Here is a 22,012-nt window from a genome sequence, read left to right as displayed (position 1 = left end):
TGGAATTTTATTCCTCATCATGTCTTCTCTACTTTTGGTGGCCTTAACTTCATGTTGTTTTGCAATTATAATATTGACAAAGTTCCAGTGAAACTTTATGCTTTTCATCGGCAGTTTTTCTTGTCATGGTCCTTAATTTATAAACACAATTTTTCTCCACACAGATATTATATATGGAATAATCGGTATATAATGTATAAAAATACCTCTCTGTTTTTAGAATATTGGTTCCGAAATAATATCCTATTGGTGAGCCAACTGGTAAATGCAGAGGGTCTTTTACTCAGTTATAAAGAACACCTAAAACACTTTAAACACCTAAAGATTTTGCAATTGTTTTAGATGCCATTTCCTCAGGTGTTGCTATGTTATTCAGGAACATGTCAAGACCTGACCCTCAGAGCCTACCTTCTGTTGACCCTGTTGACTCATCAGTAGGAAAGATTTGTTTCTCTTTTGGTCCAAAGTAAACATCCAAATGTTAGCTAGTGTTCAGAACTATATACAAAACATACATGCACTGATGTTAAAACAAAATCTTAACTGTAAGGTCAAGACAACTTAGCCTCATTTATAAAAAGGGTAGACGAACGGAGCATATCTTAACTCCAAAACAATATTTGACATTTTTTAAAAGGCTGTACTTTGGAGCAAAGCATAGTTGATCTGCTCCTCAGACTGAGTAATGGGATTACAGGAGGTAGAGGTGGAATATCCCCAAACTGAACTTCAAACGTCTAACATTGTAATAAATAGTTCAACATTTATGTATGTTTTAAAAAGCAAGACACATTGACTTGACAATGTGGTGCTATGACAATATGTAAAGAGTAAAACCTGTTTATTCAAATGGAACATTGAGAAATTACAGGCATGCTTGGAATACAACAAAATACGTTCCCTAAAATTGTCATTTCAAATCAAACGGATTCTGTTTTATTAGTAACTGACCAAATCAAATTGACCTAAAAGGTTATTTTAATGATAAATTAACAGAACATGGGAGCACTTATTTAAGAAATTATTCTGTCATTTCTTTTCTTCTGGCATTGACTTTCACTATGATCAATTCTCAACAAGAAAACAAGTATGTTTCAGAGCAAAACGGCATAACTTTAATTATGAACCGTTGTGGAAAATTCGAGATGTTTCTACCCTGATATGCATATATATATATATATATATATATATTTTTTTTTTACAGGGAAGATCATGAGATGAAAGTGAATTGCAGTTCACACAAAACAAAACCAGACACCTCATAGTACATGCAATCCAGCTATTCAAATAATTATTCAAAAAAATAGGCCTCAATGAAATATGTGATGTCATAAATTCTTTAGTTAAACCTCAACTCTGACACCCACAGTTTATCAGTTATAGAATACAATTTGAAAAACATTTTTTTTTTAAACAGAATACATGCATAACCAATGAGGCTGAACACACGGAATCTTCTGGTACGCACCCATCGTCGTGACGTAAATGCACGCAGTGCATTGTGGGATTCAAAATGGAGTTTGTTATCAAGATGTCAGCTGAAACGTCCTGTCTTGGACTTATTTAACGAATTTTATTTAATTGTCTAGTTGCTGTTTTTCGCACACGTACCAAACAATGCACTGTATGGGATTGGTTTGTTTCGCTAGGGCCGCGGTTGGTCCAAACTCTTTTCTTCGACTCTACTCACGCAATTTCAATGCTAGAAAATGTTCCGAACGCCGGTACCAGTGGACAGGTGCTTGGTGCCCAGCAGGATGGACCAACATCAATAATTACAGTCAGGAAGCACGTAAGAATGAATTGGGACAGTATGTTTGCTATCATCTTCCACACAGGACCTTAATGAAAGTTCAAGGGCAAGATACAAGATCGTTTCTTCAAGGTATTGTAACCAATGACATGGAGCTCTTTGCAAAAGAGGAACAGAACGTTTTGTATGCGCACATGCTGAACGTTCAAGGAAGGACACTGTATGACATTATCATATACAGGTAATGCCTTATTGTAACAGCTACATCTTGTTTACGGTCAGGCTAGCCATAACCTCCATTGTGGGCGTGGCTTGCTTATCTAACTACTAAGTTTCACATAGAAGTTACTGTGCAGCAGTTAAGACTGTTTCAATTAGTTACTAGAAACCCAGGCATGATATACATTTGAAGTACTTCCACATGATGGCTGACGTGTTCTTTCTTTTATTGTTATTTAGGTTGAAAGTAGCAGAAGCGGGCTGTGGTGTTCTGCTCGAGTGTGACACCACCATAAAGGACGTAATTTTGAAACATTTGAAGGTGTACAAAATTCGCCGGCAGGTGAAGATCAGCACCTGTCCAGAGCTTTCTCTATGGGCTGTGTTGCCTCAGGGAACAGCCCCAGGCCACAAGAGGCCTAAGCCAGATCTCACTGACCCAGAAAAAGCTATGATGTGGGAGGAAGATCCGAGAACTGAAGCCATGGGCTGGAGGTTGGTGGTGGACAACGAAGTCGATCCTCTGGAAATGATTCCATGGTGTCAGCAAGGCAACTCAGAAGAGTACCACAGGCACCGCTATGCAATAGGTAGGATCAGCCAACTAGAGGTTTAAGTGGTGGAAATGGTTTGCTTGCCTCATCTAATACTATGTGGTGTGTAGCCAACTCTATGGTTGTATATTGTCAACTACTGGGTTGTTGTTATGCCATATACAATAGAACAGTTGATTGCAGCATACGGTATGGGGTGGCAGGTAGCCTAGTGGTTAGAGCATTGGACTAGTAACCGAAAGGTTGCAAGATCAAGTCCCAGAGCTGACAAGGAAAACATCTGTCGTTCTGCTGCTGGACAAGTCAGTTAACCAACGGTTCGTCATTGAAAATAAGAATTTGTTCTTAACTGACGTGCCTAGTTAAATAAAGGTAAAATACAAAATATGTTTAGCAGGGCTGTTGGATTGAAATGATTCCTGTAATCACCGTATGTTTCTATCTACCTGTTTCGCATAGGACTTCCTGAGGGGGTGAAGGACCTTCCTCCCGGGGTGGCTCTTCCTCTGGAGTCCAACCTGGTCTACATGCAGGGCATCAGCTTCAGTAAGGGCTGTTACATTGGCCAGGAGTTGACCGCCAGGACTCATCACACCGGGGTGGTGCGGAAGCGCCTGATGCCTGTACGCATGTCAGCACCAGCCGAAGGCCTGGAGGAAGGAGTATCGCTACAGACCCAGTCTGGCAAGCCAGCCGGGAAGCACAGGGCCGGGGTTGGAGAGCTGGGCCTGAGCCTGATCCGCCTGGCTCACGCTAAAGAGCCACTGACACTCAAGGCGTCAGAGGACACCACAGTGACTCTAGAGGCCTCCGTGCCAGACTGGTGGCCAAAAGACACTAAAGCAAAATGAGGATAGAGGTATTTTATTGACCCCAACAATATGAAACGTACATATGTTCAAAAGAGCCATATCATTTCTACATGGATAGGGTCCATAGTTACATCTTCTCATTCCAAATTCATCTAATACAGTATTTCACTGGTACCACTAGCAGCCATGTGTATGACAATAGTTTTACTTAGTTTGCAATATTACAATTGCTTTAGATAGACTCTGAAATTATAATTTCAGAGTCTATCTTCCTTGAAACTATGCTGTTTGCCAGTGCACCACAATTTACTAGCTATTGTCAGACATATTACTATGCATCTCTGGTGTAATAAACATATAAGGACACAAAGTATGGATGTTTCTCATTTTCTCAACATCTCATTCACACAAAACATCCATAAACGTATGTATTTCAAGACGTCAGGCAAGTCATTTGGGCTACCTATCTCTGAAACCAAAGCCTTATCAACCAAATGTATTGATAAAGATGCTCAGAAAGGGATAGTGGCCTACTCCTGGTAAAGGGAGTGCTGCCCTCTAGTGGAGTGTATGTTTCTTTAATCTACTCCAGAAAACTTTCTGTTTTTTAAATTTCACCTTTATTTAACCAGGTAGGCTAGTTGAGAACAAGTTCTCATTTACAACTGCAACCTGGCCAACATAAAGCAGTTTGACACAACAACACAGTTACACATGGAATAAACAAAAATACAGTCAATAGTACAGTAGAAAAAGTATATATACAGTGTGTGCAAATGAGGTAGGATAAGGGAGGTAAGGCAATAAATTGGCCATGGTGGCGAAGTAATTACAATATAGCAATTAAACACTGGAATGGTAGATGTGCAGAAGATGAATGTGCAAGTAGAGATACTGGGGTGCAAAGGAGCAAAATATATAAATACAGTATGGGGAGCTGCTCTGACAGCTGGTGCTTAAAGCTAGTGAGGGAGATATGAGTTTCCAGCTTCAGTGATTTTTGCAGTTTGTTCCAATCATTGGTAGCAGAGAACTGGAAGGAAAGACGGCCAAAGGAAGAATAGGCTTTGGGGTGACCAGTGAGATATACCTGCTGGAGTGCGATCTACGGGTGGGTGTTGTGTGAGCTCAGAGTTGAATGTTAAAGTAATTGCAGAGCATGCATTCTAGAATGTGAGCCATCCTCTGCAGGTCACAGGCAGCGTGGTGAGGTCCTAACGTGGTCAGGGTATCTGAAAGATGCAGGGGGTCATTTGAGGTGTTTCAAGAGCTCAAGAAAGACATGCGGTTGTCAGCGACGATCTTTAGGAAAGAGGCAAACTCCCTGTAGTCAATCCCAGAGCAAGACTTCATGATGACCTGGAAAACAAAAACAATTTAGTTACTACAGACCACAGCTTTTTCAAAATAAATCTGCTTTTGTCATACCAGTATCTCCAAGTGTTACTCCACTCCTCTATCTCCCTCTGGACAGCAGACAGCTCGTTATAAAGAAACTGCCACATAATGTACACATTGCAGCCATTCAACCAGTTATGGTTGATAGAGATGTTGTCTTCCTGTAGGATTATGAGACAAAAATGGGGTTATTACAGTTAAAAATTAGCCAGATGAGCTTATGTGCTTAACTGGCAATGATTTATAAATAAGCTCTTGCACCACATCCAAACAGCAGCACTTACCAAATTATAAACCTGATGGTGCCAACCACTGAGCACACGAATGATCTCCCCCGCTTCCTGAATGATCTCTAGTGGTTGGCAGGCCTCAACAGAGTGTGAGAACTGCCCCTGGTCTTAAAGCTCGGGAGTAGTGATGTCATAAGCAAGGTTGCCATGGCTGTCTTGTAGAAACTCTTCTTGGCCCGGGGGAAATAGGAGCCATTTTTTCCTGCCAGATATTCACTGACCAGCTGTAGGACCGAAACACATCAGTGTGGAATGGTGTCCTGTAGTGATGAGAGAAACAAGCACATGATGATAAGGGAGAGTGAGATAAGAGGATATCCATATTAGGGTCTATAATGAAATATGTTTTGTTATACCATGAGTCTTTGGGTTCCATGTAGACAAAGCGGTAGTTGTCCACCTCCAAGGTATCCCAATACTTATTGAACCAGTCAGAAGAAAAGAAGATTGGGGTGGTATAAACGTTAAGGAAAATCCCTGTTGCAGACAGGAGGGAACAGTTGAGCAATGTCTAAATCAAATCAAGTTTCACATCAATTCAAATTTTATTGGTCACATACACATGGTAAGCAGATGTTAATGCGAGTGTAGCGAAATGCTTGTGCTTCTAGTTCCGACCATGCAGTAATACCTAACAAGTAATCTAACAATTTCACAACAACTACCTTATACACACAAGTGTAAAGGAATGAATAAGAATATGAACATATAAATATATGGATGAGCGATAGCCGAACGGCATAGGCAAGATGCAGTAGATGGTATAGAGTACAGTATATCCATGTGAGATGAGTAATGCAAGGTATGTAAACATTATATAAAGTGGCATTGTGATACATTTATTACATCCAATTTTTAATTATTAAGTGGCTAGAGATTTGAGTCAGTATGTTGGCAGCAGCCACTCGATGTTAGTGATGGCTATTTAACAGTCTGATGGCCTTGATATAAAAGCTGCTTTTCAGTCTCTCGGTCCCAGCTTTGATGCACCTTTACTGACATCGCCTTCTGGATGATAGCAGGGTGAACAGGCAGTGGCTCGGGTGGTTGTTGTCCTTGATGATCTTTTTGTCCTTCCTGTGACATCGGGTGCTGTAGGTGTCCTGGAGGGCAGGTATTTTTCCCCCGGTGATGTGTTGTGCAGACCTCACTACCCTCTGGAGAGCCTTACGGTTATGGGCGGAGCAGTTGCCATACCAGGCGGTGATACAGCCCAACAGGATGCTCTCGATTGTGAATCTGTAAAAGTTTGAGTGTTTTTGGTGACAAGGCTAATTTCTTCAGCCTCCTGAGGTTGAAGAGGCGCTGTTGCGCCTTCTTCACAACGCTGTCTGTGTGGGTGGACCATTTCAGTTTGTCCGTAATGTGTATGCCGAGGAATGTAAAACTTTCCACCTTCTCCACTACTGTCCCGTCGATGTGGATAGGAGGCTGCTCCCTCTGCTGTTTCCTGAAGTCCACGATCATCTCCTTTGTTTAGTTGATGTTAAGTGTGAGGTTATTTTCCTGACACCACACTCCGAGGGCCCTCACCTCCTCCCTGTAGGCCGTTTCATCGTTGTTGGTAATCAAGCCTACCACTGTAGTGTCGTCTGCAAACTTGATGATTGAGTTGGAGGCGTGCATGGCCACGCAGTCATGGGTGAACAGAGAGTACAGGAGAGGGCTGAGAACACACCCTTGTGGGTCCCCAGTGTTGAGGATCAGCAGGGTGGAGATGTTGCTTCCTACCCTCACCACCTGGGGGCGTCCCGTCAGAAAGTCCAGGACCCAGTTGCACAGGGCGGGGTCTATGGTGTTAAATGCTGAGCTGTAGTCGATGAACAGCATTACATAGGTATTCCTCTTGTCCAGATGGGTTAGGGCAGTGTGCAGTGTGATTGCGATTGTGTCGTCTGTGGACCTATTGTGGCGGTAAGCAAATTGGAGTGGGTCTAGGGTGTCAGGTAGGGTGGAGGTGATATGATCCTTGACTAGTCTCTCAAAGCACTTCATGATGACGGAAGTGAGTGCTACGGGGCGATCGTCGTTTAGCTCAGTTACCTTAGCTTTCTTGGGAACAGGAACAATGGTGGCCCTCTTGAAGCATGTGGGAACAGCAGACTGGGATAGGGATTGATTGAATATGTCCGTAACCACACCAGCCAGCTGGTCTGCACATGCTCTGAGGATGTGGCTAGGGATGCCGTCTAGGCCGGCAGCCTTGCGAGGGTTAACACATTTAAACGTTTTACTCACGTTGGCTGCGGTGAAGGAGAGCCTGCAGGTTTTGGTAGCGGGCTGTGTCGGTGGCACTGTATTGTCCTTAAAGCGAGCAAAGAAGCTGTTTAGTTTGTCTGGGAGCAAGACATCGGGGTCCGCGACGGGGATGGTTTCGTGGTCCGTGATTGACTGTAGACCCTGCCACATACCTCTCGTGTCTGAGCCGTTGAATTGTGACTCTACTTTGTCTCTAAACTGATGCTTAGCTTGTTTGATTGCCTTGCGGAGGGAATAGCTACACTGTTTGTATTCTGTCATGTTTCCGGTCGCCTTGCCCTGATTAAAAGCAATGGTTCGCGCTTTCAGGTTTGCGTGAATGCTGAAGTCAATCCACAGTTTCTGGTTGGGGAAGGTATTAATAGTCGCTGTGGATACAACATCACCGATGCACTTGCTAATAAACTCGCTCACCGAATCAGCGTATACATCAATGTTGTTGTTCGACGCCATTCGGAACATATCCCAGTCCATGTGATCGAAGCAATCTTGAAGCGTGGAATCAGATTGGTTGGACCAGCATTGAACAGACCTGTCGTGTTCCTGGTCATAATGTTGGTAAATTGGCATTGCTCTTATATCCAATAGTTCCTCCCGGCTGTATGTAATAAAACTTAAGATTTCCTGTGGTAACAATGTAAGAAATAATACATAAAAAAACAAAATACTGCATAGTTTCGTAAGAACGCAAAGAGTACAAGTACTATTCATTACAAATAAACACTTTCAAATCTTTTGGACTACTGCTCTTTTGGACTGAGGCAACATATCAGTGAATTCAATACCTTGACATGTGTCAATCCTTCAGATAAAAGATTTAAAAAACATGAGCTGGCGCCCACCCAGAATAATAGTTTGTGTGGAGGTACTGACTACCGTCGAATAAGCTATCAAAATAAAGTCGCACACTCCATGTATAATCTCCCAGCAATTTAATGGGTATTTACCAATGTTTTGGCATCACTGTGCCTTCCTCAGGGTGATGCCGAAACGTTGGTAAATACCCATTAAATTGCTGGGAGATTATACATGGAGTGTGCGACTTTCTTTATTTTGATAGTTTAGAATCGTTCAGATAGACATCCTTTTGGTGACGAGTGTCCATACTGGATGTATTCTTTCCAGTAGTGAATAAATCATTTGCTTGGGGTTTGCATTGTATTCTTTCACATCACTGTTTGCAACAGGAACCAGAGTCTCATCTGCAAGGGTAAAAACAAATGAAAAACCTTATGTGAAAACAACTTAGAAATGGGTTATTTGTTCATCATAACTGCAGCACAAATTATATCAGATAATTCCACAGACGATGAGATATGGCTGTCAAATCACAGATCAGAACAGCCCATGCATAGGCTAATCAAACTCGTTCATGTCACACCAAAATTATGAATACAAAGTTACTGGGCATTGTAATAGATCTGTAACAAAATGTATTTACCAAATTGCTGCAGCAGTTTCTGGAAGGTTGGTTTCTCCTCTTCAGTGATCCACTGTTTTCTGCATGTCCAGTCTAGTGAATTTCCTCGAGAACATGAATGGGTGGTTGGGAAGTAAGTACCTTTTAAAGAATTTGGAATAGCTCAACTCCTTGTCTATGTAATCCACAAAGTGCGAAGACCAGAATTTTTCATAAGATTGCCTTGGTATTTTGACAAGGCTGCAGCAGTTATAGTAAGACTCCCTGTCCATGATATTCAATAATGTAAACAAATCCTGGATATAGCTAACTAGTTAGCAAGCAATTAAAACTGGCGACGTATCTACATAATATAACTACATAATTTTTGGATTTGCATTACAAAGATAAGTCGAAAATTAGGAGGGTCTGGTTCGTTTATTCGAACCTACAAATAGCTTTCTATTTTACATGCTATGGCTATGATATTCAGTTTGCATTGCAAGGGAACACATTTATCGATGCACAAGCCCAATATTAATTACAAAGCTACATTTGTTTATTTTTTTTTGCACCTTATTGTTTCCGTACATCTTGGATATTGTCTGCTAATTCAACGTTGTCTTAAAAATACAATTTATATAGTACATATAAGCAACGAAATTAGACAATCATGTTAATCTACAAATGTAAGGTAGCAGGATCATTGTTTCTAGACGGACTGTAAACATGTCTGTACTGAGAACCTGCCGTTGTTCCACTTCCTAAACAAATCAGTCGCCTGCAAACAGGTGTTTTTATTTAATTTGACAAATTATTAAACTGACAGATTAAAATATATATTCACAGAACAACTGTACTCGAATAAAAATGACTTTTGCACAATCGATAATATTAGCGCCTTGCCCAACATTGCAGAATTGTTGCCATTGATTTCCTGGGATAGTCATAACCCTGCAGGAGCTCACGTGCCAGGTTTCTAAAAAGTAAACAAAAACATGAACGTTGAATGGTCGCTAGTTATTTTGTTTGGTTACAGCTATTCTTTAGTTTGTACACGAATGTAATTTAATGCAAAATATATTTTATTTTATTTTAGAGGTAAGCTTATGAAGATGGCTGCTGGCTGGATAACTAGCTAACGTTAGATAGCTTCCTGGCGTATTATGATTGTGCATGTTTTAATAGCCAGCTAGCAAGTTTAGCATATACACAGTGGCCCTAGAAAAGTAACGTTAACTATTACACGGTAACGTATGTTTCTATCTGTAACGTTACTGCCATGCAGTAGGTCTAAATAGCTAGTCCAAAGTTAATTGATTACCATGATGGCATCTAGCTAGCTACTTGAAATACCTAGCTAATAGTTCCAAAGGTTTAGGGTCTAATCTTTAATCTTGATTAACATCTTGACCTTGATTCAAATACTCTGTTATTTCTAATATGACATCTGAATTTATGTTCACCCCTCTTTACTTAAGTGAGCATCTGAAGCCAAGTCAAGATGACAAGCCCAAACCGAGACATCCCCATCCACAGCTGGCCAGGCTCCTACTACATCAACAGCGAGAAGCGCTGGGAGGCCGGGACCCTGTCCCTGACCCGCACCATATTGCGCTTCACCTCAGACCAGAGCAAAGAGAACCTGGTTGGCTTCCGCCTCACCAGGATCATGGAGATCAAGATGGAGTCGTCCAGCTTCATCTTCAGCACTCTGACTGTGTTGGAACAGGGGAATCTCAAGCACTGGTTCGGCTCACTGAGGCCCAACCGGTTGGTGGTCTACAATGTCCTGGAGCATTTCTGGAGGGAGAGGTTGTTGTCCCCCTCTACTGAGGTCCAGAGGGCCGAGGCACAGCCCACCAAGGGGAGGGAGCTGATTAACCTGGTGGCAGGGGCTCAAAGACGGCTAGAGGACACAGGGTATGTCCTCCACCACCAGGGAGAGCAGTTTGATAACGTCATGCAGGGCCTGGACAAGATCGACTCTGATCTGGGCGTGGCAGACAAGTAAGGAGGATTTTGATATTCTATTCTACCTCTGGGCCTTGTCATGTAACTGTTTTATTGTTTTTATGTTTACAAATATTGTAGCTTGCCATGGATATTGTCTGACATTTTGATGCCTTTCTATTTACATGTAATTGGTTAATCTATAATAGTAAGGAATCGAGATTGGATAGCGATAATCCAGAAGATTGATTTGTGTGAACCGTCACTGAATTGGATGGATTCCTCTAACTTCTGTCACCATTCACTCCGCAGGCTACTGTCTGAACTGCAGTCTCCCCCTTGGTGGCCTTTTGGCAAATTACCCTGGAAGAGTCAGCAGGATGCCAATGCTGAGCATGCTGCCAGGGAGGCCACTTGTAAGGGAACAGCAACAGGCAAGCACAGAGTGATCACCAGCATACCAGCCATCGTTTCCAGAGGTGGAGACTCGGACCTGAAGCCTGGCTGCTTGATGGTGATGGTCTCCTCTTTAGAAGTCCGAGACACAAACTATGTGCTCCTCCACCGCTTTGAGAGGGACGAGGTGGATGACATCCGGGTGCACAACCCTTATGAGATCAGTGTGAGGCAGAGGTTCATAGGGAAGCCAGACATATGCTTCAGACTCCTGTCGGCTAAAATGCCGGAGGCCATGTCTGTGCTAGAGATACAGTATAAGAAGAAGGTAGAGTACACGAGTGAGTACTCTGCCTTTAAGACGACCCCAGCCACAACCCCAGGTGACCAGAATCAACGTTTAATATGGAATGCAGGTAAGAACTGTAGAATTCACCTCTGAAGTCACAGGCAGTTGTTCTTTGTTTATTTTGTATTGTACATTGGTTTGTATTTGACCACCAAGTGTCAGTAAAGGTCTGTATTTTAGCATTAGTTCAATATACATCTTTGAAATAGCTTTAGGCTCAAATGTCATGATACACTCTAGATCATTTTATTTGGCACCCCAAGTTTTCTGATTTAAAACATATATCATTTTTGTTGTTTGACATAAGACTGTAAAATCTCCAGGATATCAGCTCAAAGTGTATTTTAATGTAGGAAATCTTTTACCAAGTGCTCCCACACATAACTAGAGAGACATTGGCGGTCGTATTCCAGTGTAATCAAGGTTTTCAAAGATTCTGTGTTTGTCAAATACTATATCTGTTTGGGATTCTTGCTGTCAATTTGGCTGTATACAAATTATTTATAACTATGTTGACCCCTGCTCTAGATTATTGATTTATTACACAATTCTGCCTTTTATGTTATGAGCTTTCCCCCATACATTATCATGGGGATACTGTTACGCTCATAGGATGATCATTTGTTTGTTTGAGTTGCCTTCTCACTGTATCTCTGTCCCCCTTCCTTGGCAGCAGGCTTGCAGCAGTACCAGGAGACAGAGGTCCCCCGTACAGTCCCAGGAGGAGAGCTTTCCCAGGTGCATCTACATGTCCTTAAGCCAGAGGTTACTCAGGCTGAGGTTCAGGAGCTCCGACAGGTGAGAGATCTCTCCATCTGTATACTAAAGCAGTCTAAAGTTATACTGCCCTTACATTGTCTCTCTTTCTGCTTAATACCTGTCCTGTAGACACCTGTTTTGTATGTAGAGGAAATGCATAATTTAATAACCATGTTACGATTCAGTAAAGGTATTCCATTTCAATAGCAGGTTTTAAAGAACAAGCATAACTTTGCCCATGGAAATCATGGGAAGATAAATGCTGTATTTCCATTCCAAACAGAGATTCACTGTAATCATTTAGATTTGTCAAATTATATTTTATATGTAAGTCGGTGAGACCACAAACCAAACTCCAATGTGTTTAGGAGAGAGAGACGAGAGAGGGAAAGATACATGGCCAGTTATTTGGTCGACTTTTCTGGTCAGACAGTGTATAAAGTATTTCCATTCATAGCCATAATGTTGAACAGGGTGAGCTCCATACATGGTCTATGGTCGCGAGACATAAACAGTGACGCAAATGCAGTCAATTATTTTTTATTTAACACATTATTATAACTTTCTCAGAATGCTGTATTCCATATTAAACCTCTTCATGACACAACATTTTGTGTATATCTAAGACCACATATGTAATTGGTTGGTGAACCGTTACAGGTATGTTGTCATTTTCATAATCCTCCTGAAACATAGGCTACAGTCTCTCCAGACATGGATGGTTCTTACTGTCCCATAAGCAATTCTTTAAACCTGAATTGAAGCTAAGATTGAATGAGCCTTTTGTGGAAACTGCGTTTACAACGGAATAGTTAGTTAGGTATTACAAGTTAAGTATTGACCACTTCAGAATGGTCTCAATACGATTGTATCTCAATATAATATTTTAGTTTTATATATAATCATTTTACAAACAAATCGATCATGTAAGTGACATTTTTCTCAATTAGTCTGTGTACAATTCAGGGATGTGTATTCTTTCTCTATCAATGGATTATTATGTTGTGAAGATAAGTCTTAATGGTTCTTTTGAACTACAAAGCCTGCCACTTTCTCAAGTGATACAATAGTACACTTTTTGACACACCCAACCCTTCTCTTGAAGTCATTCATATCATGATTAGAACCTATAGTAAGAGCCCCTCGTTGAGAGCCACTTTCAACCTTATTTCCTACCCAAGTGTATAGCAAATAGACCCTTTTGTCAAAAGATATTTGATACAGATTATCAATAGGTTTATTGTTCAAATCAGTTAAATATTTACAGTTCTTTATGTCCTAAACAAATTCCTACGAGTCACCTCACCTCACCTTTCATCAGTTTGCTGAGGTTATTAGCCTGCTTTTTAAAACTTGTTTATTTTACTAACATATCTGACTAAGTTAATACACCCAAACAAACCTACTTTTCAAGCAGTGGTGTGATGATATTGAACTTGAGCAGTAGGACTGAGTTAAAGGTCCTGTGCACATTGTTTCTGTGTCACTTACTGGCAGTTGAAAACGTACATAATGTCAATGGGTGTGTGTGTGAGCATGTGTGGGATAACATAATATTAGTTCAGAAACCACGGTGGAGTTTGGAGTGAATGTTTATTAGATTTTGCTTGGCACAACGCAGTTTATTTTAGATGTTCCATTGACCATTACATACACAGTTTTTGGAGCTTGGAGATGGAGTTGCAGAATTCCCTGAACACATGGAAAGTTGAAATAACATTTAATTTGACTTGTTGGTTATCGATGACCAGAGGAGCACCTCTGTCAAACCACCATGTGCTTGAGTATCATATACTAGTCACATGAATATTGTTTCACATGGCGATTGTGTCTTGACCTAGCGATGTAAATTCAGTTATTATAGATCGTTTTCTTTCTGTCTCCTTGGCCCCGGCAGGCAGTGGAAGAAGAATTATGACTGAGAAGAAAGTGTTATTCCTCCTCTCTGCTCATCTCCCCTGTCTTTTCCACTGACTGACTCACTCCCTCTCCTCTCAGGACATAACGCCTAGACAAGACACTTTTTCCCCCACAACAAGAAACAAAATGACTCCCACAGACCTAGGTCAAATACATATGTCAAATACTTGAGCTGCACTTGATTTACTTTGCCCTGTAAAGTGAAACAGAAGAAATGGATCCAAAAGTGTGAACCACAAGCTAAATCAAGTGTGTGTGTGTGTGCCTATATGTTTCTCTCCCTGTTCTCGCAGATGCTAATGCAGCTGAAAAATCTTGCTCTGGAGGCTGAGACTGAGCTGGAGAGGCAAGACGAGGGCCTGGATGTTCTGACCACCTCTATGGACCAGGCCACCATGCACATAGACAAACACACCTGCCGCATGAAAAGGCTGCTGTAACTAACTCACTTACAACGCAATGCAGAAATGCACCGAGTTGCTATTGCCTTACAACAAATGTATTCTGTTAGAAAGTTCTTGTACTGTACCTCTATATTTGAGGTTCCATAACCTTGAAACCAGAGTTTACCATCTGCTTCGTTGTATCACATAAAGTTAAGTCTTAGCCTCAGGTGTAGTCATACACCCTTACCTCATTGTAACGTGTAAAATATATCAATGTGGTAATTACTGACCAGTCCACTAGATGTTATTTACACCAAGGTGAGGAAGCGTTCACTCATCAGCACTTTGTGGAGATATCGTCCTCTTTGCACTGACAAACTATGAATATATCCAAACTTGGTTGTTGTTGACGGGAGGTTGGACAGACATAATGGTCTCTGTCACACATGTAATCCATGGTTTCTGATGTTGTACTTAAATCACAGTGAGGAGCGATTGTCACACGTGTTTTTTTCTTCTTCTTTTTCAGTTGCAGGTGTCAGTAAAGCCATCCCCCTCCCTCCATGCACATGGTTTCCCTCCAGCTCCAAGTGTTGCATGTTCCCATGTTTCTGCTGAGTAAAGCGATGCATCGAGTGGGATCTGTAGAACTGTGAGGTATGCAGTGGGTATGTAACATGTAGCAAAGTCCCTTGAAATACACGGTCTACTTTACAGAGCCCCTACTCTTAAGTCAATTTCTATACCATAATGTTCCGTACTAGAGAAAGCAGGGAGTAACTCACAATAGGTTGTCTCTCTGACATTATCACTGGATTTAGGAATATCTGTATAATCTTATGTGTATATGAATGACTTGCATATTTCTATGCTGTAGTGTACTCGGATGTTTTACTGAAATGTAATTATTGTCTCGCTATCATATATGAACTTGCGATAATGTAACGGTCTTCTTGTGGTGAAGTAGTGGCGGACCAAAATGCAGCGTGGTGGTTATTCATGTTTCTTTAATAAAGACTCAATACATGAATAAACTAACAAAACAATAAATGTGCGAAAACCTAAACAGTCCTATCTGGTGCAAACACAGAGACAGGAACAATCACCCACAAACACACAGTGAAACCCAGGCTACCCAAATATGGTTCCCAATCAGAGACAATGACTAACACCTGCCTCTGATTGAGAACCATATCAGGCCAGACATAGAAATAGACAAACAAGAAATCATACATAGAATGCCCACTCAGGTCACACCCTGACCAACCAAAACATAGAAACATACAAAGCAAACTATGGTCAGGGTGTGACAGATAAACTGTTATTTAAACTCAATATCTGGTAAATAATGCTTTTCTCCGTACAAATAATGCCCAAGGCTCCCCATGCTACTGTACTGTAGAGAGCAGAGGAAGTATTTGAGTGGCGTGTAATTATCCAATAGAACAGATTTACATAAAATACAGACGAATGGCTTTAAGTAGTACAGTACGACCCGCCCAGTTCATAAAAGGCAATTGACACTGAAACAAAATATAAATGCAACATGTTAACTGTTGGTTTCATGAGTTGAAATAAAAGATCCCAGAAATATTCCATGCGCACAAAAAGCTTATTTCTCTAAAATTTTGTTCACAAATTTGTTTACATTCCTGTTAGTGAGCATTTCTCCACACCTGGCAGGTGTGTTATATCAAGAACATGATTAAACAGCGTGATCATTACACATGTGCACTTTGTACTGGGGACAATAAAGGTCACTATAAAATGTGCAGTTTTGACACACAACACAATGCCACAGATGTCTCAAGTTTTGATGGGGCGTGCAATTGGCATGCTGACTACAGGAATGTCCGCCATAGCTGTTGCCAGAGAATTCAATGTTAATTTCTCTACCATAAGCCGCCTACAACATTGTTTTAGAGAATTTGGCAGTACGTCTAACTGGCCTCACAACCGCAGACCAGGTGTAATCACGCCGGCCCAGGATCTCCACATCCGGCTTTTTCACCTGCGGTATTGTCTGAAAGAAGCCACTGCGGACAGCTGATGAAACTGTGGGTTTGCACAACCAAAGAATTTCTGTTCTGCACAAACTGTCAGAAACCGTCTCGGGAAGCACATCTGCACGCTCGTTGTTGTCACCAGGGTCTTGACCTGACTGCAGTTCGTCGTTGTAACTGATTTCAGTGGGCAAATGCTCAAACGCTTTTCACGGATGAATCATGGTTTCAACTGTACCAGGCTGATGGCAGACAGCGTGTATGATGTCGCGTGGGCGAGCGGTTTGCTGGCGTCAATGTTGTGAAGAGAGTGCCCCATGGTGGCTGTGGGGTTAAGGTATGGGCAAGCAAAAGCTACAGACAATGAGCACAATTGCATTTTATCAATGGCAATTTGAAATCACAGAGATACCGTGACAAGATCCTGAGGCCCATTGTCATGCCATTCGTCCGCTGCCATCACCTCATGTTTCAGCATGCTAATGCACGGCCCCATGTCGCAAGGATCTGTACACAATTTCTGGAAGCTGAAAATGTCCCAGTTGGTTAGGACATCTACTTTGTGCATGACACAAGTAATTTTTCCAACAATTATTTACCTATATTTTCACTGTATCACAATTCCAGTGGGTCAGAAGTTTGCATACACTAAGTTGACTGTGCCTTTAAACAGCTTGGAAAATTAAAAAAAAAAAAATTCCATGGCTTCAGAAGCTTCTGATAGGCTTATTGACATAATTTCAGTCAATTGGAGGTGTACCTGTGGATGTATTTCAAGGCCTACCTTCAAACTCAGTGCCTCTTTGCTTGACATCATGGGAAAATCAAAAGAAATCAGCCAAGACCTCAGAAAAAGAATTGTAAGACCTCCACAAGTCTGGTTTATCCTTGGGAGCAATTTTCAAATGCATGAAGGTACCACGTTCATCTGTATAAACAATAGTACTCAAGTATAAACACCATGGGACCACGCAGCCGTCATAACGCTCAGGAAAGAGACACGTTCTGTCTCCTAGAAATGAACGTACTTTGGTGTGAAAGTGCACATCAATCCCAGAACAACAGCAAAGGACCTTGTGAAGATGCTGGAGGAAACAGGTACAAAAGTATCTATATCCACAGTAAAACGAGTCCTATATCGACATAACCTGAAAGGCCGCTCAGCAAGGAAGAAGTCACTGCTCCAAAACCGCCATAAAAAAGCCAGACTACGGTTTGCAACTGCACATGGGGACAAAGATCGTACTTTTTGGAGAAATGTCCTCTGGTCTGATGAAACAAAAATAGAACAGTTTGGCCATAATGACCATCGTTAAGTTTGGAGGAAAAATTTGGGTGGCTTGCAAGCTGAAGAACACCATCCCAACCGTGAATCACAAGGGTGTAAGCATCATGTTGTGGGGGTGCTTTGCTGCAGGATGGACTGGTGCACTTCACAAAATAGATGGCGTCATGAGGAAGGAAAATTATGTGGATATATTGAAGCAACATCTCAAGACATCAGTCAGGAAGTTAAAGCTTGGTCGCAAATGGGTCTTCAAAATGGCTTAAGGACAACACTGTCAAGGTATTGGAGTGGCCATCACAAAGCCCTGACCTCAATCCAATAGAAAATGTGTGGGCAGAACTGAAAAAGCGTGTGCGAACAAGGATGCCTACAAACCTGACTCAGCTACACCAGCTCTGTCAGGAGGAATGGGCCAAAATTCACCCAACTTATTGTGGGAAGCTTGTGGAAGGCTACTCAAAATGTTTGACCCAAGTTAAGCAATTTAAAGGCAATGCTACCAAATACTATTTGAGTGTGTGTAATCTTCTGACCCACTGGGAATGTGATGAAAGAAATTACAGCTGAAATAAATAATTCTCTCTACTATTATTCTGACATTTCACATTTAAAAAAATAAGTGGTGATCCTAGCTGACCTAAGACAGGGAATATTTGTCAGGAAATGTCAGGAATTGTGAAAAACTGAGTTTAAATGTATTTGGCTAAGGTGTATGTAAACCTCCGACTTCAACTGTAAATATCTGTATTCCCAGTCATGTGAAATCCATAGTATAGGGCCTAATGAATTGACTTAAGTTGACTGATTTACTGATATGAACTATAACTAAGTAAAATCTTTTAAATTGTTGCATGTTGTTTATTTTGGTTCAGTGTAGTTCCTTTTTATAAATTTAAGAATGATAATGAATAGAAAACAAAACAGGCAACAAAACAACACTCGGAGAAAGGCAAAGCAAGGCAACACCCAATAATAACAGGGTTCACATGTGACAAATTGGCATGGAGATTGTCATAACTATGGCAAACGAGATGGAAGTGGAAGCTATTTACTATTGAAAGTTCCCCATGCATGTCGGTCCCTGGCCTGTTGAATGAAAGTGAGTGCAGAGTAAACAGGCCTGTTGTTATTACATCCTGTTGGCACCAGGAGTTGGTTTGGTATCTGCTCACTGCCCCTGTTGGGGCCGGAGCTCTCTCTCACACACACATACGTACAACACCGAAGATGTGGCCACGGGTAGTGGCCACTAGCTTTCACGAGAGAGGGGACCACCAGAAGCCAAAAGCCCAGATTAACCTGATTTGGTGGGGTGGCTGTACTCTCATTAATGACTCAGGAAGAAGCTAAACTAGTTTTTAAAGAACACTGGCGACCTCTCAAAGGTCTCAGTCCGGGTCCATCACTGGGATGTGATCCTACACTAAAGATGTAATAAATTGAGGATGAACACTTGTCATGAGTTACATTGCCTTCGGAAAGGATTCAGACCCCTTGACTTTTTCCACATTTTGGTACGGTACAGCCTTATTCTAAAATTGATTTAAAAAATAATAATTGGCATCAGTCCACACACAATACCCCATAATGACAAAGCAAAAACAGGATAAAAAACTGAAATACCAACTGAAACTTAAAAAACTGAAATACCACATTTACATAAGTATTCAGACCCTTTACTCAGTACTTTGTTCAAGCACCTTTGGCAGCGATTACAGCCTCTTCTTGGGTATGACGCTACAAGCTTGGCACACCTGTATTTGAGAGTTTTTCCAATTCTTCTCTGCAGATCCTCTCAAGCTCTGTCAGGGTGGATGGGGAGCGTCGCTGCACATCTGTTTTCAGGTCTCTCCAGAGGTGTTTGATCGGGTTCAAGTCCGGGCTCTGGCTTTGCCACTCAAGGACATTCAGAGACTTGTCCCGAAGCCACTCCTGCGTTGTCTTGGCTGTGTGCTTAGGGTTGTTGTCCTGTTGGAATGTGAACCTTCGCCCCAGTTTGAGGTCCTGAGAGCTCTGGAGCAGGTTTTCATCAAGGATCTCACTGAACTTTTCTCCATTCATCTTTGACTCGATCCTGACTAGTCTTCCTGCCGCTGAAAAACCACCACCATGTTTCACCGTAGAAATGGTGCCAGGTTTCCTCTCGATGGGACTCTTGGCATTCAGGCCAAAGAGTTAAATCTTGGTTTCATCAGACCAGAGAATCTTGTTTCTCATGGTCTGAGAGTCTTTAGATGCTTTTTGGGAAACTCCAAGCGGGCTGTCATGTGCCTTTTACTGAGAAATAACTTCCGTCTAGCCTCTCTACCATAAGGGCCTGATTGGTGGAGTGCTGCAGATAGGATTGTCCTTCTGGAAGGTTCTCTCAATTTCCACAGAGTAACTCTGGAGCTCTGTTAGATTGATCATCGGGTTCTTGGTCACCTCCCTGGCCAAGGCCCTTGTCCTCTGATTGCTCAGTTTGGCCGGGCAGCCAGCTCTACGAAGAGTCTTCGTTGTTCCAAACTTCTTCCATTTAAGAATGATGGAGGCCGCTGTGTTCTTGGGGACCTTCAATGCTGCAGAAATGTTTTGGTACCCTTCCCCAGATCTGTGCCTCGACACAATCCTGTCTCGGAGCTCTACGTACAATTCCTTCGACTTCATGGCTTGGTTTTAGCTCTGACATGCACCTGTCAACTGTGGGACCTTATATAGACAGGTGTGTGCCTTTCCAAATCATTGTCCAATCAATTTAATTTACCACAGGTGGACTCCAATGAAGTTGTTGAAACATCTCAAGGATGATCAATGGAAACAGGATGGCGCTGAGCTCAATTTCGAGTCTCATAGCAAAGGGTCTGAATACTTATGTAAGTCAGGTATTTGTTTTTATTTTTAATACATTTGCATACATGTTTTTGCTTCGTCATTATGGGGTATTGTGTGTCGATTGCTGAGGATTTTTTATTTTTATTTAATCAATTTTAGAATAAAGCTGTAACATAACAAAATGTGTGAAAAGTCAAGGGGTCTGAATACTTTCCGAATGCACTGTATATGACAAGAAAATTGTTGTCGGAGAAAAGGGGGTTATACCAAACACTTCTTCTAGTCTGATCAAAGATGGTGAACTGGAGAGAGTTTCTTCTGTTGTTGATTTGAGCGATAAACAGTTCCATTCATTTGCGAGACCCGGTGTCCCGAACTCCAGAAGCATACCACACGGTTATGTGCATTCTTAGCCTCTAAAAAAAGGCGAAGAAGGGAGAGAGTGAACACATACTGCCGTGGTTTCGAAGCAGCCCTGCTTTAGAAGGAAGTGGTGTCGGTCTGGTCTGACCACAGATGCATGAGATCCGGCGTTGCCTTCCTAGCGGATGGTATGGAGACACCATGCAGGCCTGGACTTCCAAGTCTGTTTACTAGATTGTCCCTGTGGTGAGGTCGTTCTTTCCAACAAGGAGCGTGTCTCAATTGAAAGCCAATCAATCAAGTTCTGCTTGGAAAGAGCTTCACAAAGGCTGCGGGATTCTGTCAGGGCACATGTGGGTTGCTCTCTGCTCTCGAAAATAAGGAGCCATGTGATTGTTATACCAAGTCAGAGTTGTCATTTCCCCAAGGGCTTTGAGGTGGATGTTGTTTTTGCTTTCTGTAAAAATAGTGCTCAAGACATCTCTCATGACATCCTTTGTTATTTATTTACCATTATTTTGTATTTAGGTTACCTTGGCAATATTACCACAGGTTGCATCAGTAAAATAATACATGTTTTCAGTGTTGGTAAATGTAAAATATTTAACTGACAATTTTTCGGTTTATCATGCAAATGAAACTCTGTTAATGTCGGTAAGGATTTTGATGTTTATATTCATCAATGTGATTCATTTTGAGAATGGATTCCAAGGTCTCTAATTGGAAATGAGAGAAATACACAATATTATTTTATTCCTGTGTAGCACTATACTATTAGAGTATGTCTGTGTGTCTGTAATGGTTGGACTCTTGACTCACGTCCTGGCTGGTCTCCTACTGGTGCAGGTGTTGCTGCTGCTGTGTTCATTCCACCACGCAGAGGGAGGCTCCAGTTTCAGGAAATTAGGCCTGTTGGTTAATGTTAGAACTGGAAGGAAAAGTTCCTGGAAGGTGGTTGAGTCCAACCGGGGGGTGGTGAATTGGTTCCCTTTCTATTAGAGAAAAGATATGACACCCACTTCTTATAGATGGCTTTGGTTGAAAGTCAATTGTGTTATACACGTTTTACAATACGTTTGCTGTAAACTTACAGTACACAA

The 22,012-nt window shown here is 41.7% G+C and overlaps 2 protein-coding genes, 1 long non-coding RNA gene and 1 pseudogene across 5 annotated transcripts; 2 read left to right on the top strand and 2 right to left on the bottom strand.

Annotated features, from left to right (window-relative positions):
• Positions 1-1,482: 1,482 nt before the first annotated feature.
• iba57 (iron-sulfur cluster assembly factor IBA57) lies at positions 1,483-3,711 on the top strand. Its single transcript, XM_024435916.2, has 3 exons — positions 1,483-1,994; positions 2,213-2,562; positions 2,986-3,711. Exons 1-3 carry the CDS (start codon positions 1,618-1,620, stop codon positions 3,375-3,377), a joined length of 1,119 nt encoding a protein of 372 aa, XP_024291684.1. The 5' UTR covers positions 1,483-1,617; the 3' UTR covers positions 3,378-3,711.
• Positions 3,712-4,346: 635 nt separating this feature from the next.
• On the bottom strand, positions 4,347-8,078 carry LOC112259618 (annotated as a pseudogene).
• A 371-nt stretch (positions 8,079-8,449) lies between these two features.
• LOC112260642 lies at positions 8,450-9,430 on the bottom strand. The gene is made up of 2 exons (XR_002955041.2): positions 8,727-9,430; positions 8,450-8,487 (listed from the first exon to the last, which is right to left on the bottom strand). It is a non-coding gene; the product is annotated as an uncharacterized LOC112260642 (long non-coding RNA).
• Positions 9,431-9,502: 72 nt separating this feature from the next.
• On the top strand, positions 9,503-15,496 carry snap47 (synaptosome associated protein 47). Of its 3 annotated transcripts, none has more exons than XM_024435915.2 (6): positions 9,503-9,670; positions 10,166-10,694; positions 10,950-11,449; positions 12,059-12,180; positions 14,355-14,497; positions 14,977-15,496. In XM_024435915.2, the coding sequence occupies exons 2-6, from the start codon at positions 10,189-10,191 to the stop codon at positions 14,990-14,992; spliced, it is 1,287 nt and encodes a 428-aa protein (XP_024291683.1). In that variant the 5' UTR covers positions 9,503-9,670; positions 10,166-10,188; the 3' UTR covers positions 14,993-15,496. The 3 variants fall into 3 exon arrangements, with proteins under 3 accessions (XP_024291683.1, XP_024291681.1, XP_024291682.1); XM_024435913.2 differs by having other exon boundaries at positions 9,504-9,670; positions 12,056-12,180; XM_024435914.1 differs by lacking the exon at positions 9,503-9,670 and adding an exon at positions 9,682-9,785 and having other exon boundaries at positions 12,056-12,180.
• The last annotated feature ends 6,516 nt before the right edge of the window (positions 15,497-22,012 follow it).

This window comes from Oncorhynchus tshawytscha, linkage group LG10 (genome assembly GCF_018296145.1).
Source record: "Oncorhynchus tshawytscha isolate Ot180627B linkage group LG10, Otsh_v2.0, whole genome shotgun sequence".
Taxonomy (NCBI): domain Eukaryota; kingdom Metazoa; phylum Chordata; class Actinopteri; order Salmoniformes; family Salmonidae; genus Oncorhynchus; species Oncorhynchus tshawytscha.
The sequence above is the reverse complement of the archived record's forward strand: the minus strand, read 5'-3'. Positions and strand labels throughout refer to the sequence as shown.

Excerpts from the sequence above, each read along its gene's own strand:
- iba57 (XM_024435916.2), top strand. The coding sequence starts at position 1,618 with ATGCACTGTATGGGATTGGTTTGTTTCGCTAGGGCCGCGGTTGGTCCA. Across the intron at positions 1,995-2,212 it reads TATGACATTATCATATACAG|GTTGAAAGTAGCAGAAGCGG; the intron begins GTAATGCCTTAT and ends ATTGTTATTTAG. Across the intron at positions 2,563-2,985 it reads CAGGCACCGCTATGCAATAG|GACTTCCTGAGGGGGTGAAG; the intron begins GTAGGATCAGCC and ends TGTTTCGCATAG.
- snap47 (XM_024435913.2), top strand. The coding sequence starts at position 10,189 with ATGACAAGCCCAAACCGAGACATCCCCATCCACAGCTGGCCAGGCTCC. Across the intron at positions 10,695-10,949 it reads GATCTGGGCGTGGCAGACAA|GCTACTGTCTGAACTGCAGT; the intron begins GTAAGGAGGATT and ends TTCACTCCGCAG. Across the intron at positions 11,450-12,055 it reads ACGTTTAATATGGAATGCAG|CAGGCTTGCAGCAGTACCAG; the intron begins GTAAGAACTGTA and ends CTTCCTTGGCAG.